At 37.0% G+C, this 19,389-nt stretch overlaps 1 protein-coding gene across 5 annotated transcripts in view; it reads right to left on the bottom strand.

Moving 5' to 3' along the window:
- Nucleotides 1–2,864: 2,864 nt before the first annotated feature.
- LOC133802407 (uncharacterized) overlaps nucleotides 2,865–19,389 on the bottom strand; it is a 32,242-nt gene continuing 15,717 nt past the window's right edge. For all 5 annotated transcript variants that reach the window (XM_062240703.1, XM_062240704.1, XM_062240706.1 and 2 more), the window contains 5 exons: nucleotides 12,390–12,494; nucleotides 12,244–12,321; nucleotides 11,152–11,280; nucleotides 3,691–3,796; nucleotides 2,865–3,375 (listed from right to left, as the gene is read on the bottom strand). In XM_062240703.1, the coding sequence (XP_062096687.1) occupies nucleotides 3,185–3,375; nucleotides 3,691–3,796; nucleotides 11,152–11,280; nucleotides 12,244–12,321; nucleotides 12,390–12,494 (609 nt within the window). In that variant the 3' untranslated portion in view covers nucleotides 2,865–3,184. The remainder of the gene's footprint in view (nucleotides 3,376–3,690; nucleotides 3,797–11,151; nucleotides 11,281–12,243; nucleotides 12,322–12,389; nucleotides 12,495–19,389) is intronic.

Below are 19,389 nucleotides of genomic sequence, written 5' to 3'. Positions count from 1 at the left end.
TCCCTTGTTGATAATTTAATTGCTTAGTCATGATGTGTGCTAAATATAATTGAATATTCTGATAATCTTCTGAGTGCAGGTTATTGTGATATAAGTGAACTTGGTTGTTAGAAACAACTAGACTATTTATTTCGGATATGGTTATATATCTTGAATATCTGGGATTTTCTGAATGCAGGTGGTTTCGATATGTATGAACATTGGTTGTTCGGTACAACCAATGTGCTTGATTTTCTGTTAAGACTATTATTGAGAATTGTATGATAGGGTTGGAATTTATCAAATACCCTATGACCGGTAGTGGTAACTACCTTAGGGCAACCTGTTACTGGATTTAGTATATTTGTGTGCAATACTATTTTTACTAAGCGTTTTTGCTTACCTAGTTGTTTCATGTTGTAGGTAAGTGCAAAAGCAAAGTGGAGCAGTGAGCACTGGAGTCTACTTGTGGATATGTACATGTGGCTCGACCTGAGGAGGTTTTCAATGGAACACAATTTTGAAAAGAAACCCTGGGAGCTTGTTATTTCTTTTGTGATATTTGTTTTGCTTTATCTCTATAAAAGAGTAGTTGTAATTCTGTTTGCTAAACTAAATTTGTGCACGCACGATTTTTTAAAAGATTTTTTTATGTGGATTTTCGGTACAACGAGTTAAAAGTAAAAAGTTTTAAATTTCCGCATGATTTGGTCTTGTATGTTTTGAGAGTCGTTACACTTCCTAGGGTATCATCAAGGTATGAAAGCCTACAAAGTTATGAAACTAACCAGCAATAAAATATTCATATATAGAGATGTTTTTTATGAGAAAGTTTTCCCTTTCCTTAATAATAGATCTATTGATAACATCAATTCTTTATTTTCTAACATTACTTCTCTGTTGTTTATGCATGTACCAAATGATGGAGTTGTTGCCCATAATCCTTCTCCACAAGAAACGAAAAATTGACAAAGGCAACAAGACCATTTCGGCATTGACAAAAACTCTAATGAAGTGATAACTCGAACAGGAAGATCTTCTAAACCTCCCTCTTTTTTACAGCAATATCACTGTTATAATAGTCTAGCATCTAGCAAATCCTCTACTAAATATCATTTATCTAACTGTCTTGATTATTCTAAATTGCATCCTTATTTTTATACAATTATTTGCAATGCTAACTCTATAAGTGAACCCACATCTTACAAGACAACTAGCATTTCCTTATAATGGACCAATGCAATGAATGAAGAACTAAATGCTTTAGAAAATAACAACACTTGGACCATAGTTGACCTTCTCATTACACATAAACCAACTGGGTGCAAATGGATTTATAAACTTAAAAGGAATTCTAAGGGTATTGTTGAAAGATATAAATCTAGGTTAGTTGCTAAATGTTATACTCAACAAGAAGTAGATTATTTTGACACATTTGCCCCTGTTGCAAAAATGATCACTGTTAAACTTTTGTTAGCCATCTGCCCATTATGGTTGGCATTTATATCGATTAGATGTAAACAATGCTTTTTTGAATGATGACCTTGATGAAGAGATTTACATGTCTCTTCCTCAAGGATATACACTTAAGGGGGAGCATACTAATTTCCAAAAACCAGTTTGTAAACTTAACAAAAGTCTATATGGCCTTAAGCAAGGCTCTAGACAATGGAATACTAAACTCACTACTTTCTTACTTGCCTATGGTTTTTAGCACTCATATAACAATTATTCATTAAGCATGACAATACAAAGTTTTTGGCTCTATTAATCAACGTTGATGATGTTATGATTGTAAGCGATTCTACTCATACAATAAACACTCTTATTCTATACTTATCATCTTGTTTTCAATTAAAAGATCTTGGAGAACTAAAATTCTTCCTTGGTCTTGAAATTGCTAGGAATAGCAAAGACCTTTTTCTATCTCAGTGAGAATATGCTCTCCAAATCCTTGAAGAGGCACACTTGGATGCAAAACCACTTCTTCACCAATGGATGTCAACCTCAAGTTATCTGCTAAAGACGACGAGCTACTTGAGGAACTAAAGGCTTATAGAAGACTCATTGGTCGCCTCATCTACTTGACCATCACACGGCCCAATTTATCATTTTCCATTAATAGATTGAGCCAATTTGTTTGCTCTCCACAGCAGCCCCATTATCAAGCTACCCTCAAAGTACTACACTACATCAAATCTATCACTGGACATGGTCTATTCTATCCAACCAGCAAGGACTCCATCACTACCACTTATTGGCCCTTAGATCATTCCATCAATTGTGATGTTGAATGGGCTGCTTGCCCAAACACTCGGCGCTCCATCTCAGGTTTTTGTGTGTTCTTCAACAACTCTTTTATCTCTTGAAAGTCAAAGAAACAACATACCATCTCTCGCTCTTCTGCTGAGTATAGATCCATGGCTTATGTCACCACTGAAGTTATTTGGTTGCTCTCCTTACTCAAAGAAATTGGTTTTCCTAAAACAAAACCAGTTCTTCTCTACTGTGATAGCCAAGCAGCTCTTCATATCTCTTCCAATCATGTCTTTCATGAACGAACAAAGCACATTGAAATAAATTGTCACTTAGTTCGAGACAAAATCAATCAAGGCATCATCAGAACTTTACATGTCTCCACCAACAACTAGCTCACTGACATTCTCACAAAAACTCTATCAACAACTCAGTTTCACACTCTTGTCTCCAAGATGAGTCTTCACAACATCTTTGCCCCATCTTGAGGGGGAGTAACAGAAATACAATTTATTTTTGACTGAGTTTAGTATTATTTTCCAGAATTTTAGTTATTTTTTGGGTTTGTTAGTTGTTGGGTTGTTTTGGTTTGGGCTTTTGTTTTGGCCTATATATATTGCTACTTTAGGTTTAGGGAAATACACTTTTTCATTTTTCTCATTTTGTATTCAGATCAGTTTTTTGATTGAGGCACAAGTGGCATTTTTCCAAAGTTCTTTTTGATCCAAGGGTCTAATAGTGCATGTCTATTTTACTGTAAATGATGATGTTAATGAAAACAATCAATGTAATACTCTTGGAAGCTCATTAGAAGGATGGTAAGTACACCTTGCGGTGAAAGGCAAATTTATTTCATTGGCAAGGATGGTGCACGAAAAAGGGCCAATATCTCATGGCCGAACTAGTTGCTACCATATTCGGACAGGAAACCAGAAAGAAATTCTGAATATCACATCCAGGATTTCCAAGCCTTTTTCATTTTACTGCCAAGATATCTCATTCCATTAACACCTCCAACAGCCAAGAGACCAGAGATAGCCTGTCTTGCACTTGAAACCATAACTTTTCTCTTCAGAATCTTCTGCATGCATTTCGCAGCCTCTTCTCTTGAGCTAATCACAAGTTCACATGCAGCTTGACCTACAATAAAACATGAAAAGTCTCATGTAACTGTCAATTTTTTTGGGTGTAAATACAAGTACATTCATTACTACATTGAGGACAGGTATCTAAAAATAGGAAGTAGACTCGTACATGAATTTGACAATCAAACATTTTCCACACATGCATACCGAACATAATACAGGTCCCATCTATTCTTCGTAAGCCTTGTTCTTGAAGCAATTTCAAATTCATACTTTCAGATTTGAGTACAAGATCTAGAATCTCAAAACAACTAGTACTTTCAAAAACTAATTTTACGATAATTCACTGCATATGAGATGGAATACATACCAGATTCACTAAAATGTTTCTTGTCTCCTAAATTCATCGCCATTTCACTTCTGACAAATGGAGGAAGAGAAGATACGAGAGTGTGAGCTGTTGATACACTACAATCCTGTAATAAAAAGTAACAATAGATTATTATTTTATGGAACCCAAATTGAACGTAGTCACATACAGTGTTTGAGCGACAACAATATCTAGTATACAATTTGAGGTTGTTAACAAATTATTATAGCTATTTAGGATTTTTGTCTCCGAACTATGACCAATAAATTATTGTGGCTGATTTTTTGGAATCTTTAAAAATTATCCCGAACTATTCACAAACTATTCAGTGTTGTAAAGTAAGATTGGCTAACGAATTGCTGGCTTGTTATTGCCACATCAGCGCCATGTGTATAATTTAAAATTATAAAATATATTTTTTGATAAAATATTAAAAGTAAAAGAAATGCAAAAATTCAAAAAAAAAATCTTTTCTCTTTTTAATTCTTAAAAGAAAAATTTTTTAATAGATTCTTAAAAGATTAATTAAATAAAATTTCAAATATTAAAAAAAAAAACTGAAAAATAATCTTTTTTTTTACCAAACTTAAACTAATCTAATTTAAACTTTATTATTTCCATCATTATTAAAAAAAATTAGATGAGTTTCAATTTATTTTTTTAATATTTAAAAAATTTATTTAATTAATCATTTAAAAAAAATTTGAATATTTTTTATTTTTAATATTTTATAAGAAATATTTTTTTTAATTTTAAATTATACACATGGTGCTAACGTGGCAATAACAAGTCAGAAATCCATTAGTCACATAGGATAAAACTTAACAGAAGTCTCACTTATAAAAAAAATCAAGAGGCACAATAATGTATTGGTCATAGTTCAGGGAGCAAAAATTTTAAATAGCCAAGTATTATATTGCTGAAAATATACAGCTCTAAACTGAGGGAGGGAGGGAAGAAGATGGAGAATGTTAAAGAGGGAAGGAGAAAGAGGAAGAGTGAGTGAGAGGGATGGGAAGAGAGAGGTAGAATGATTAATGCCTTCAAATGACACAAAGGATTTAAAGAAAAATTGAGAAGGGAGATGAAACCCTATTTTATATTTTGATAATGAAAGAAAAGTCTAATATAAAAAAGAATCATGACAACAGGCTGTCATCAATTCTCTTAATTTCCATAAAATAATCCAAATAAGGGATATGATCATGAAAGGAAGTAGAGAAATGAATAGATTTTTAATGAATATAAGGAGTATCAAGTCATTATAGATAGAATTAAGCATTTGGTTGCAGAAGTTGATAATGAGTATCAAGTCATTATCAATCATTGAGTCATTTAGTTGAAAAAGCTGAGAACGATCAGTGGTGGTTTTCAGGTGTTTATGGTCCCCGTAGAAGGTCGAGATCACTTTTTAGATGAGTTAGCTAGTTTGAGTGGTATGTGCGGGTAGAGATAGTGTATGGATGGGGGTTGTAATGTTGAGAGGAAAACACATATTAGGTTGCAGGTAGCTTAAAATTGTAAGTGTTTAGTCATTTGTTGTTGATAATCTTTTGAGAAAATGGGGATGTGGATTGTTGCTGCAGAAAGTAAAATAAGAACGAAATTACCAATATAGTTTTTTGGGTTGAGTCGCTGACCAAGTCGCTTTCTTTAAGATGTTTCGCGGTCCTGCCCCAAGTATGCGCAGCAGCCTAGCAACCGCACTATCCCCAAGATAAAACAGCCCATATCAACATTGTACGATATCCCTCTGCACCGAAGGAAGTCGTTCACATACACCCCTTAATTGCTCAAGAAAATCGAGAGAATCATTTTTATTTTCTAAAAAGCATGTTTCTTCCCATTTTCCAATTTGTATATTTATCGAATTAAAAACCAGAACTGAGAAGTAACGGGAAGAAGAAAAATGTTTTTCTAAACGTGGGGAAAAAGTCGTATCGTGTAAAAAATTAAAGAGAGAATAAATCGTTTAGTCTCCCAATTTGACTGCCCTAAACACGTTTTCAATTAAATAAATTAAAAAAATTATATTTATTTAATAATTTTTTCTCAATTAAAAAATAAAGTGCGACACAACACCACCTGCCCGGACGGACGAACGGCAGCGGCGCGCGCGTGTATGATGGTCAAGTGTGTGAGTCCTTACCCGTGCGCACAAAACTGAGTACCCCTTAGGGCACACCCCAATGGCTAGCACTTGCAACTTATATACACTCATGGAAGAGTGTTCCAAATCCATGTGGGACTCTTTCCCATATCACACACAAGACATTTTTCCAATTTTTTAATAATTCACTTTTACTTTTAGAAAAAAGTTCCAACAATCCCCCACTTGAATTTTTTTAAATATTTTCTCGAGTAATATAAAAAATTTTAAGATTGTGCATAAACAAATGTATCTTTCGACTTGTACATTTGCGTAGTGAATACGATTTAGATTATACTAGAGTGACACATAATTTTGAACTCTATCTCTAACATCGTACCACACACCAACCTTTCAATGGTGTAGTCAAAAGCTCGTGAGTTAATGGTCATGCACGTCTATCCCAATATAGTGAATGCTCTAGAAATTTTTCCTAAAACTTCATAAGAAGCGGCCCCACTTCCACATTCACATAGGTGAGTCTATCAAGAGTGCTCCTATAGCTTGGTACTCCACTCCACAGAGTATAGATCTCATTATGTGTTTCTCTTAACTCATCTTCCCATCGCTTCAGGAATTCATGTTTCTATATACTTTAATGGAAATAGCATGATCCAACTCATATCACTTCACAACTTGTTATTACCAATTGAACCTAGTTCTTTAGGTCATTCCTTTCGATGTTTTATGGACTTTCTCTCTAGCTAATCCTTTCATCAAAAGATTTGTTAAATTACCATCAGTGCGTACATGATCCACTCTAATAGCTCATGTTGAGATAAACTCTCTAACATTACTATGCTTGCAACGCATCTGTCGTCTCTTATCGTTGTAAAAACAGTTATGTACTTTTGCAATAGCCGCGGTACTATCGCAATGGATCAACACAGCTGATATCAGTATTTCCCATAAGGGATCTCAGCTAGCAGGCTTCTCAGCCAACCTGCTTCTTCACTAGCTGTAGCTAGTGCTATCATTTCAGAGTCCATGGTTGATTGAGCCAAAATAGTTTGTTTCCTTGATTTCCAAGAAACAACTCCACTAACTATACTAAAAATATAGCCACTTGTTGCTTTGGAGTCATCTGACAAAGTGTTCTAGTATGCATCACTATATCCTTCAAGAACAGCTGGAAACTTCTGATAATGTAATCCAATGTTCATGGTTCTCTATAAGTATCTCATGACCCTTTCAATAGCATGTTAATGCTCTATACTAGGTCTACTAGTAAACCTGCACAATAATCCCACGACATTGGCAACGTCGCGTCTAGTACAATCTGTGGCATACCGAAGGCTGTCAATGATGCTTGCATACTCGGATTGTCTTACGCCGTCCCAGTGTTCTTAAATAATTTTACACTTGGATCATATGGTGTGCAAGCAGGTTTATAGTCAAAGTAATTGTATTTCTTCAAGATTTTCTTAATGTAATGAGATTGATCTAGAGAAATTCCCTTTTCAGACCTAGTAATCTTTATACCAAGGATTACATTCGTTTCACCGAGGTCTTTCATATCAAAATTTGAACACAACACTGATTTCACAGCATGATTACTTGAACCAAATATAAGCAAGTCATCCACATATAGACATATAATAGTGCAAATGTCATTCTCAAATTTCTCATGCCACTGCTTAGGTGCTTGCTTAAGGCCATACAAAGAATTATCTAATTTGCAAACCTTATGTTCCTGACCGGGGATCACAACCCTTCAGGTTGATCCATGTCAGGTTGCAACCAGAAGATAAAACAACTAAATGTCAGGTTTTATTAGACTCAAGAGAATCAATTTCATCATTGATGACTTCTTGTCAAAGGCCAGCATCTAGAGAAGATAGTTTCTTGGAGGTTGGTAGGACCCTCCTCTAAGGTGTAAGCACAAAAATCAGAACTATAATCTTTAGCAACTCTACCTCTTTTACTCCTCCTAGGCTCTGATTGTCTATCCTCAATATACTCATTACTCCTAATCATAGGAATGTTGCTAGAAGATGCACCCCCACTATTTCTCAATTTAAAAAGGAATCTATTTTCATAAAAATCAGCATCATTTGATTCCACAATAACTTGCGCATTTAAATCATAGAACTTATATGCTTTACTATTAATTGCATAACCGACAAAAACACATTCATAGACTCTACCTACTAGCTTAATTCTCTTATGATCACGTATGTGAACATATACTAAACAACCCCAAGTTCTAAAATAAGACAGGATAGGTTGCCTATTTTTCAAGATCTCATATGGTGAAACTTTTCTCTTAGACTTAGGAACTCTATTTAGCACATAACAAATAGTTAACAAAATTTCACCCCACCAATGAGATGCAGCACCATAATTCAATAAAATAGCCACAACAGATTCTGTAAAAGTTCTATTCTTTCTTTCAGCCTTACCGTTCATTTCAGGTGAATATGGTGCAGTGGTTTCGTGTACAATGTCGTGTGAATTATAAAACTCAATAAACAAGCTTGAATAGCCACAACAGATTGCGTAAAAGTTCTATTCTTTCTTTCAGCCTTACCATTCACTTCAGGTGAATATGGTGCAGTAGTTTCGTGTACAATGTCATGTGAAATATAAAACTCAATAAACAAGCTTGAAACATATTCAGTTCCTTTATCACTACGAAACCTCTTAATTTTCTTATTGAATTGAGTCTCAATTTCATTTACAAGTAATTTAAACATATCAAGCGCATCACTTTTGTTTTCATAAGATAGATTGAAATAAAATCAAAACAGTCATCTATAAATGTAATAAAGTAACGTTTACCATTTCTGGTCAAAACCCCCATCAAGTTCACATATATCAGAATGAATTAAATCTAAAGGCTCGGATTCTCTAACAACATATTTATGTGGGGCCTTAGTTATTTTTGCTTGGCTACAAAAATCACATTTTTCAAAATCATTTAAAGACATTTTTAGAATTAAACCTAAGCTACTCATGTTCTTAATAATGCGCTTATTAACATGACAAATTCTAGCATGACAAACATTAAAATCACACAACATGTAAGCAGAAGAAGAAACTTAATTAAACTCAACGTTCAACTTAAACATGCCATCAGTGGCATACCTTGTCAAAACAAAAATACCATTCTTAGTGATGGTGTACAAATTAGCCCCAATAATTTGAGTAAACCCATCATTGTTAAGCAAAAAACCAAAAACTAAACTCTTTCTCATCTCAGGAGTATGCATTACATCTTTCAGTAATAAAGTCTTTCCTGAGGTAAATTTAAGTTCCACATTTCCAATTCCAGCAACAATAGTGGTGTGAGAGTCTCCTAACAACACTTTCTTATGCTTGGCAGCAATGTATGTTTTGAACATAGCACGATCATCAAACGTGGCGAAAAGCACCAATGTCTACCCACCACCCATTTGATCCACCAACAAGGTTGATCTCAAAAATCATAGCCGTAAATGGCTCTTCAGCTAGGTTTGCCTGGGACGGGGTAGTGCTTGGCCTGTTCCGACACTTGCGTGCCATATGACCTGGTCTGTTATAGTTGTAGCATATAAATTGTCCAGAGTCATTCTTTAAGGGTGGTTGCTGCCTTCCATTTTGGTTCCTTGAAGGGTTCCCATTCTGATTGTTGTTTTGAGGATTGTTGTTGCGGTTGGAATTTGGATTCGGCTTGCGATTCTAATTCTTAAAATATTTGCCATTGGGCTTCAGAACTACAACAGTAGACTTCTTGGTGGTGGTGTTGTTTGAGACAACGAGCACCTCTTCTCTCTGATCTTGCTTTCGTGCCTCCTCCTCAATGCAAAGGCGAGTAATCAAACTTTCCAAGGAAAACTCCTTAAGTCTTATGCCTAAGAACATTTTTAAAGTCCCTCCAACTAGGGGTAATTTGTCAATCATAACTTGAAATTGTTCATCAAGAGGTATACTTTCAGAAATAATTTCATGAGCAATTTTCTGTAGCTCATGGGGCTGCGTCTCTACGGGCTTATCATTAGTCATTTGGAATTTCAGGTAGCGACTAATAGCATACTTCTTAGTTCCAGCCTCCTCAATAACGTACTTCTTCTGTAATGCCTCCCAGATTTCCTTGGCACATTTGTCAGAACTATAGTAATCATACAAATCGTCACACAGACCATTCAAAATAAAATTCTTACAAAGGAAATCACTCTCGTCCCAAGACTCTACATCCTTAGTCTGTTTTTCTTTTTTTGTTTCATCAGCAGACTCAGATACAACAGGTTTAACAATGGTCAATACATTAGCGACTTTTTTCATGGTAAGGAAAAAAAACATCTTTTGTTTCCATCATTTAAAATGTAGACCCTCAAAACGAAAAGGCTTGTTAATATCAAAAGAAGCAGAACCAAAAAACTCATCGGTAGACATGGCAGAAAGAAAACGTCTTAAAATTGTTGCTGCAAAAAGGTAAAATAAGAACGAAATTACCGATATAGTTTTCTAGGTTGAGTCGGGGACCAAGTTACTCTCTTTAAGACGTTTCGCGACTCTGCCCCAAGTGTGCACAATAGCCTAACAACCGCGTCATTCCCAGAATAACCCAGATCGACACTGTACAATATCCTTTGCACCGAAGAAAGTCGTTCACATACACCACTTAATTGCTCAAGAAAATCGAGACGCGTTTTTATTTTCTAAAAAGCATGTTTCTTACCCTTTTCCAATTTGTATATTTATCGAATTAAAAACCATAATTGACTTGTAACAGGAAGAAGAAAAACGTTTTTGGAGAGAATTCGTCTCGTGCAGAAAATTAAGCAAAAAGAATAGATCGTTCAGTCTCCCAATTTGACTGCCTTAAACACGTTTTGAATTAAATAAATAATGAATATAATTTTTTCTCAATTAAAAAAAAGCGTGACACCACACCACCCACCCGGCTCGGTCGGCGACGCGGGTGTGGTGGTCAAGTGTGTGAGTACTCACCCATGCGCACAAAACTAGGTACCCCTTGGGGCACACCCCAATGGCTTGTACTTGCATCTTATATAAACTCGTAGAATTGTGTTCCAAATCCATGGACTCTTCCCCATATCACACACAAAAGATACTTTTTCAATTTTTTAATAATTCACTTTTACTTTTAGAAAAAAGTTCCAACAACGCAATGTAAATTTGGCTTTCCTCAGCTTTGTTGGATTGGAAAGCTGTTCTTAGTTTGTGGTTGTTTATTACATTTATGTACTTTCGCTTCTTATATAAAATAAATGCGTGTATACAAATAAAGTTGTTAACTGCAAGTAGATGTTTAAGACATGGTACTGAATTATAAAGTAGACAATAAAGACTTGAGGATTAAAACCAACCTGAGATATGTTTGCTTGGTGATTTGAAAATGATGAGGATCTCAAAATATCATTAGCCTCGAATTCTTCAAGAAACGGCTTATACATTGACTGGAATAAATCAAACTGTCCCCGTACAATCTTGTTCACCTGGGACATTTATTTTCTCCAACTAAAGAATATTATCAAATACACAAGAAGAGCATACGATGCCTTATATAACCCCTTTCAGTAAACTGACGTCATGCAAAGTTCAATTAATGAACTCACAAATCGCATCTCACCATACATTAAACATAAGAGGCTCTGGTCACAGCCTAACCTAAGTTTGTCCCATTTCATAAGTTAAAAATGTAATTATATTTTTACGCCTCATATATTTCCCATATTAGGTTTTGAATTGTGCACCCCTTTTAATAATAAAAAAAAATTATGTACCTCATTTGTTAAGATTGAAAATTAAAGTTTCTTACATGGCAAAATAAACAATTAAATAAAACAACATAAAGGTTTAATAAAGTCTTAAATATAAATGAATGGAAAAATAATTAAAAAATACAAGAAACTTAATTTTATAGTAGATAATTTTTCCAATGATAAATTCTATAGTTGTATTGTTACAATGATGCTTATGACTTGTAAGGGATTGAAAAGGCTGAATTTAAAAGAATAAATTTAAGATTTTAATTGTATAAGAATTTGGGTGTTCTTGCTATCACTAAAATTTTATAAATAAAATTAATATAATTTAAAATGAAAAATTTTTAGTATTTTACTTAAAGATAAATATGTCACAAAAAAAGGTGTCATTAAATTTATTTGGGGTGTAAATATAATTCCACTAAACACAATTCATTAGAATGAACATGAAATTGAAACCTTAAAAACTGAATAGATTGAAGAATCCTATTTGGTTCTCGCTATCATATCTCGATTGCATCTGGCACCTAGACAAGCCCCAATATTGTTTTGCAGCAAAATCACACGCTTCTTCAACAATTTATATTAAAATGAAACCAACATAAAAGCAAGCCATAACTTAACAGAACGTATACCAATTGAAATTTCAAGAAAAACAAAAAGTAAAATATTGCCTAGCTATTAAGTTTTTACCTTGTATCTGTCCTCAGCAAATAGCATACGCAGATCACCCATATAGGAGAGGCCGCATATTTTGGCATAAAGATCTTCCTGCATTAAAGAGTAGTGAGGATATTCCTGAAATTCCAAAATGATTGAGCATTGACAAAGAAACAAACCTCAGAAAACTTCATCGGCAGAAGGAGGAGAGAAGCAGAAACTGCAGCCCTTAAATTAACTGAATTTAAATTCTCAACATCTAAATTATCCACCAGCATATGAACCTGCGGAAAAATGTTTGAAGCTCCATTAAGTTAAATATCACATTGTAAATGAAACAACGGTCTCTTAACCATAAGAGGAGTGCAAAGGGACATAAGATTAAATTAGCAGAAGAACCCAGGAAGAATTGCAAATAATGCTCCCTTTAACAGCATATCAAAAATATTTATGCAGAAACATTTTTCCTTTATAAAAAAAGTTACAATGGAACTTTTTCAATTTAAAAAAATCAAATGTTTTAGTTTGAAAAAACGCCAACCCCCTATAACAAGTGCAATTGAAAATAACTATTAAAAAATGTTTAGATGAATGTGACAAGGCATATATATAATGAAGGTTTAGTCTGCGAAAGGAATTTCTTTTCTAAACATATAATATATATAGAAAATTTCTCAAGTAAAGTGTCACTTTTGTCTTTAATGGCAGGGGCGTCTATGTTTCCAACACGTGGATAAATCATAATTCAATTATTTTTTTATATAATAGTATACATTGCAATTATAGCAGACATCCTACTAATTTTCACGGTTTGAATTATGATTTCGACACTGTAAATTAATAGGATTTTCCCAAAAATTGGTGGTATGTATGTCTACCATCATATAAAAAAAATTGGGATATAATTTTTCCACGTGTCAAAATCAGACACTCCTACTTAAAGAACTCCCTATATATATATTTAAAGAACTCCCTATATATATAATTTCATCGTTATTATTAACAAGGCTAGAGAAAGACATTTTTATATATTCATCAATAGAGGAAACCCACTGTTGATAGTTAGAAAAATAGGGTATTAATGTTTGATCTTTTGGGTTCCTGGGAAATAGGAATCGATTCCTATTCTGTGTTTAATGTAGTTTCTTGTATAGCCTATATATATTTCTAGCCCGAAGTTGTGTATTGTGTCAGAAAATAAAATATAGAGGTGATTATGTCTCACCATTTTGCACATGGTATCAGAGATTTAAGGCTCCATCTCCGATCCTCCAGCATCTGCCATTTTTTCCAGCAAAGCTCCGTCACGACAAGAATCGGTCTGACGTCCAGTCGCATGAGTGCACGCAGAACCCAACAGCCAGCCCAACTGCAGAAGCCCTCGGCCAGCCACGATGCACCCTCGACAAGTCCTCGGCCAGCCCAACCCAACCCCTATCACTCCACTCCGGCGTCATCTCCAGCCGCACAGCCCTAGGTTGTTCTTTGAAGTTCTCGGCGGTTCTCCAGTCACAATTTCGAGTCAGCTCTCGGACAACTCTCCTTCACTAGCCACATCTCACGAGATGTCTAACAGTGATGAAGTTACCTATCAACCTATTGGGCCTAACTCGCACTCAGCCCAATGGGTCTATGGGCTCTCTGTATAGCCTGGACAGTAGTTCACTTAATATTACAGCCCATAAACTTGATGGCAAAAATTATTTGCAATGGACCCTATCTGTCAAACTTGTCATTTGTGGTCGTGGTAAACTAGGATACATTACTGGTGATCTCCCTGCACCTCCTTCCAATGATCCCACATACAAGTTATGGCAAGCTGAAAATTTTATTGTACTTGCATGGTTAATTAATTCAATGGACTCAAAAATCAGCCACAAATATCTATTCTTTAAGACTGCTAACGAGGTGTGGGACGCTGCCCGGAAAATGTATTCTGACCTTGGTAACGCTTCTCAGATTTTTGAAATCCGTACCAAGCTTAAAGAAATCAAGCAAGGTAATCAAACTATTACCCAATATTTTTCCAACTTACAAGACTTGTGGCAGGAGTTCGATTTGTATCTGAATACCACACTACTGTGTGTTAACTGCACTACAATCCAACGGCAGCAGTTAGAGAAAGAACGAGCTTTTGAATTTCTTACGGGGTTAAATAGTAATCTTGATGAAGTTAGAGGTCGTCTGGTGGGTCGTGTCCCATTTCCTGACACTGAAGAAGAGACATTCTCTGAGGTTAGACGTGAAGAAGTGCGTCGTCATGCCATGCTCACTACTTCTGACTTGCAACCCATTGAAAGTTCGGCCCTTGTTTCAAAATCCAGCCCCCCCCACCACATGGCAGTCCACTTCTGACCCTCGGCCTAATCGTAAGGGTGATTGGCCTTGGTGTGATCACTACCAACATCACGGTCATACTCGATCCACTTGTTGGGTAATCCATGGTAAACCACCCTACTAGACCCCTCGCCGCCAAAATGAGAGAAAAGCCTATCAAACTCAAACTGAGAGTACCACTGATTGGAATAGTGCTGCTACCCCCTCATTCAGGAAGGAACAACTTGCCCACCTATACACTCTTTTGAGTCAATCATCCATGAACCCCAGTTCCAATCCTGAGACTCATAGTGCCTCTGTTGCACACTCTGGTAATTTTTCTTCCACCTCCAACACACCATGGATCATCGATGGCACCACTAATCACATGACAGGTTTGCCACATTTGTTTGATACTTATTTTCCCTGATCCACTAAATCTAGTGTCACAATTGCAAACGACACTCATTCTCCTATTATTGGAATAGGCACTATTAAATTATCTCCTGATCTTATTCTTAAATTAGTACTTTATGTTCCTTCTTTGCAATGCAATTTAATTTCTGTCCACAAATTAACCAGTGATAATCATTGTTTCGCTAAATTCATGTCCAATTCTTGTCAATTTCATAATCTATCATCGGGGAGGAGGATTGGCAGTGCTAGGATTCGTAACAGATTTTATTTCTTTGAAAGACAACATCCAGTTAAAGAGCTCTCTTCTCTGCTACGTTTGGGTTCAAGTTCTGTTTCTAATTTTTGTTGAAGTTCATCTTTTATTTCAAACTTTGTTTCAAAAACAATTATGTTATGACACTGTTGACTTAGGCATCCAAGTTTTTTGTATTTAAAACATTTATTCCCATCTTTTTTTGTCAATAAGAATATTACCAATTTCCATTGTGATATTTGTCAATTTGCCAAGCACACCCATGTTTCGTTCCCTCACTAAAAATATACACCTTCCAACCCATTCTTTCTCATTCATAGTGACATATGGGGACCTTCCAAAGTCAATATTTCTCATGGTAAGCGATGGTTTATCTCTTTTATCGATGATCACACACGTCTCACTTGGGTCTATCTTCTTAAAAGTAAGTTTGAAACATACCAAGTTTTTCAAAACTTTCGTCAAATGATCAAAACACAGTACCAAACATCTACAAGAATACTTCGTACTGACAATGATACGTTAGGACTGATATCAGGTTCACCTATGCTAGGAGAGGTAAGTCTAAAACACAAGGATAAATTGGTCTACCTTGGGATGCTAAGGGCACTTTTGTAATTGTGTGTGGAGCGATTATGGTAGATTGATATAGGGTGTTCTGGTGAGAGAGGGGTATGCTTGAGCTGAGTCATTTGGTCCTAGCATCTAGGAGAGTCCCAGCCTCTCGAAAGTCTTTGGGATTGTACTTCAGCTATTTTCCATTTATTCAATAACAGCTACTCTCTCTTCCTCTACCATTTTTTCTGTACAATTTGGCCACTGTTCTATTGTTCTAACCGTTGCTAGTGTACGGTGCACATCAATTGGTATTAGAGCATTTGGAACTTGGTGCATGCCAAATGTCTCGTCTCTCCAGGACACTGTGAACTCTCATACTCATAACCTGGCAGTGATCATGGAGAAGCTTGAAATGGTGCTCAAGGGACAAGCACTCATCGCCTCCGAGCTTGTGGCGAGACAGTTTGGTCCTGACCATCGGGATGGGCCAGGCGATCCTCCATCGGCCAGTTCGACCCAGCTGAGTGGGTCTTCCTCGCGCAAAGGGGATGGGGGGCGTTGGCATGAATTACGAGCTCGGAAGATTGAATTACCTATATATTCAGGCACCGACCCCGATGACTGGACGTTTCGTGTCGAACGGTACTTTGGCTTGCAGCGGTTTTCCGCGGCAGAGTAGTTGGAAGTTGTTGTCCCGTGTTTGGAAGGAGTGACCCTCCATTGGTTTCGCTGGGAAAACCTGCAGAGGCCGATTGTGACCTGGGCTGAGCTTAAGTCCATGCTCATCAGGCGATTCTGACCCGGGATGGCACGCTCTATGATCGCCTCTTTGGCCTGCAACAGACGTCGACGGTACAGGACTATTAGAGGCAGTTTGAGTCCAACGAGTCGATGTTGGTAATGGTCAAGGACTCCATGCTCGAGTCTACCTTCGTGAAGGGCTTGAAAATGGATATACAGGGCCCATTATGCATACTCAAACTAGAGGGCTTGATCCAAACTATGGAATTGGCCGAAACAATTGAAGCCAACAAGGCTTTAGTGCGAGCCCATCGTGGTGGGCCACAAAGATCGGGCCTAAGCCTAACTCGGCCTTTGAGCGCCTTGCAACTAGATGGACCGAAGGGAACTTTTTCTTTGTCTTCGTCAAAATCAGCATCGCCCACAACGCACACGGCCACCTACCGACGACTTACAGAGGCGGAGACCCAAGATCGGAAGGATCGTGGAGTGTGTTTAAAGTGTGATGGAAAATGGCGTACAGGGCATGAGTGCAAGTTTCCAAAGTTGCAGATTGTGATTCTACAAGATGAGGCTCTCGAAGAAGCTATCAAAGACCCCATTGATGAAACTTTGGGCATTTCCACGAGTACTCCGGCGACGACAGCGATGGAGGCTCAGCTGGTGGAGGTATCCTTGAACTCCGTCGTGGGCTTAACTTCCCCGAAAACCATGAAACTGCTAGGCAGTATCCATGGCCATGAGGTTGTGGTTCTCATTGATAGCGGGGCTACTCACAATTTCATCACTGCTGAATTGGCTTCGAAATTACAGCTTCCCATCTCCATTACTAAGGCTTATGGTGTACAAATGGGTACTGGACAGGTCGTGAAGGGTGAGGGAGTATGCCAGTCGGTTCCTTTGATCCTACAGGAATTAGAAATCACTAATGATTTCTTGTCGTTACCCTTGGGAAGTACTGACGTGATATTGGGTAAACAGTGGCTTGAAACTTTGGGATGTACGTACCATCACTGGAAAGATCATATCATGAAGTTGAATGTTGGGGGCAAGGCCTTTACGCTGCGGGGTGACCCATCGTTGCATAAAATAAGAGTTTCACTCAAGTCTATGATGAAACTTTTACAACATGAGAAGCAAGGGGTTTGGGTGGAATTGGGTAGCTCCACGGTATTGGCAGCAACAGAGGATATCACAACACCGGTCTCAGGACTTCTACAGCAGTTTGCTTCAGTGTTTGAGCTGCCTTCTACGTTACCACCGCACTGGAGTCACGATCATATTATTCCCTTACGGCCAGGGACCTCACCCATTAGCGTGAAACCTTATTGGTACCCTCAAATTCAAAAAGACGAGATCGAAAGACTAATTGGAGAGATGTTGGTTGCTGGTCTTATCCGCCCCAGTACCAACCCTTATTCTAGTCCTATTTTATTGGTTAAAAAGAAGGCTGGTAGTTGGAGGTTCTGTGCAGATTACCGAGCACTCAATCGAGAGACAGTGGCAGACAAGTTTCCCATTCCCGCTATCGATGAGCTTTTGGACGAACTATGGGGCCAAGATTTTTTTAAAGCTGGATTTACGCTCGGGTTATCACCAAATTCGAGTTCGCTCTGAGGACATCCACAAGACGGCTTTTCGAACTCACAAGGGACATTATGAGTTTGTTGTCATGCCCTTAGGTCTTACAAATGCTCGCGCTACTTTTCAGTCGCTCATGAATGAGATTTTCAAGCCATTTCTGCGACGTTTTTTTCTGGTTTTCTTCAAAGATATACTAGTATATAGTCAGGACTGTAACACCCACATAGAACACCTCGCCATGGTTCTGCAAACTTTGGTCCAACACAGGTTGTATGCCAACCTAAAAATATGTTGTTTTGCTCAAACTCAGTTGGAATACTTGGGGCATATCATCTCAGGAGAGGGAGATGCGGTTGATCCCTCTAATATTCAGGCTATGGTGGATTGGTCGCTGCCTAAAACGCTTAAGGAATTAAAAGGATTTTTGGGAGTTACAGGGTATTACCGGAAGTTTGTGGAGGGATATGGCGCCATTGCTCGACCTCTAATGGATCAACTCAAACAAGATCATTTCGGGTGGACAACGGCGGCTACTAATTCATTTATGGCCCTTAAGACAGCGCTGGCTTCAGTTTCGATTTTGGCTCTTCCGGATTTTGCCAAGACATTTGTAGTCGAAACGAATGCCTCAATGTAGTGTCCCGGAATTATACTTAGCTAGATAGTAGTAGCAGTAGCTAGTAGTATTTTAGTTTTCGTAATTATTGGTTCAAGTCGGGATTTAGTTGGAAACTCATAGAAACAGTTGGATATTTTATAATTTTAACCTATAGTTTAAAAATATTAATTATAACATAAAGTTTGATTAATATAACTGGTCCTAGAATTATTATTTATTATAACCTAAGATTTAGATAGAACTAATAAGAACGTGACACTTGTTACAAGCTTGTTTATGGATTTAAGCATTTTGGATGAATAATTTAATAAACGATAAATCTAGAAGCTCTAGAACCTTAAAAAAGCTGTTAGGATCATGTTTTACTCAGTGAAAGCTATTTAAACAAATTCAAAATATGTTAAAATAGTGCAAAAACGTGTTTGATATATCAACGTATGCCGATATATCGCAGCGATAGGGGTCGATACATTGCCCGTGGAAGATACGGAAAACACGTCGACTTCGCACGAACGAAACCACGGAAGCTCGGGACATAGGTAGGGGCGATATATTGCCTAGGTAGGCGATATATCGGCTCCTTGAGCTATTTTTTTAAAACTTTGTGGATTTAAATTAAAAACAGCTCCCAACCACTTGAACTTACTTTTGAATGTTTTTGACCGAGTTCTGGGCATCTAATGAAACGAAA

The sequence above is a fragment of the Humulus lupulus genome, chromosome 9 (assembly GCF_963169125.1).
Source record: "Humulus lupulus chromosome 9, drHumLupu1.1, whole genome shotgun sequence".
Lineage (NCBI taxonomy): Eukaryota > Viridiplantae > Streptophyta > Magnoliopsida > Rosales > Cannabaceae > Humulus > Humulus lupulus.
This window is presented reverse-complemented; position numbering and strand designations above follow the sequence as displayed.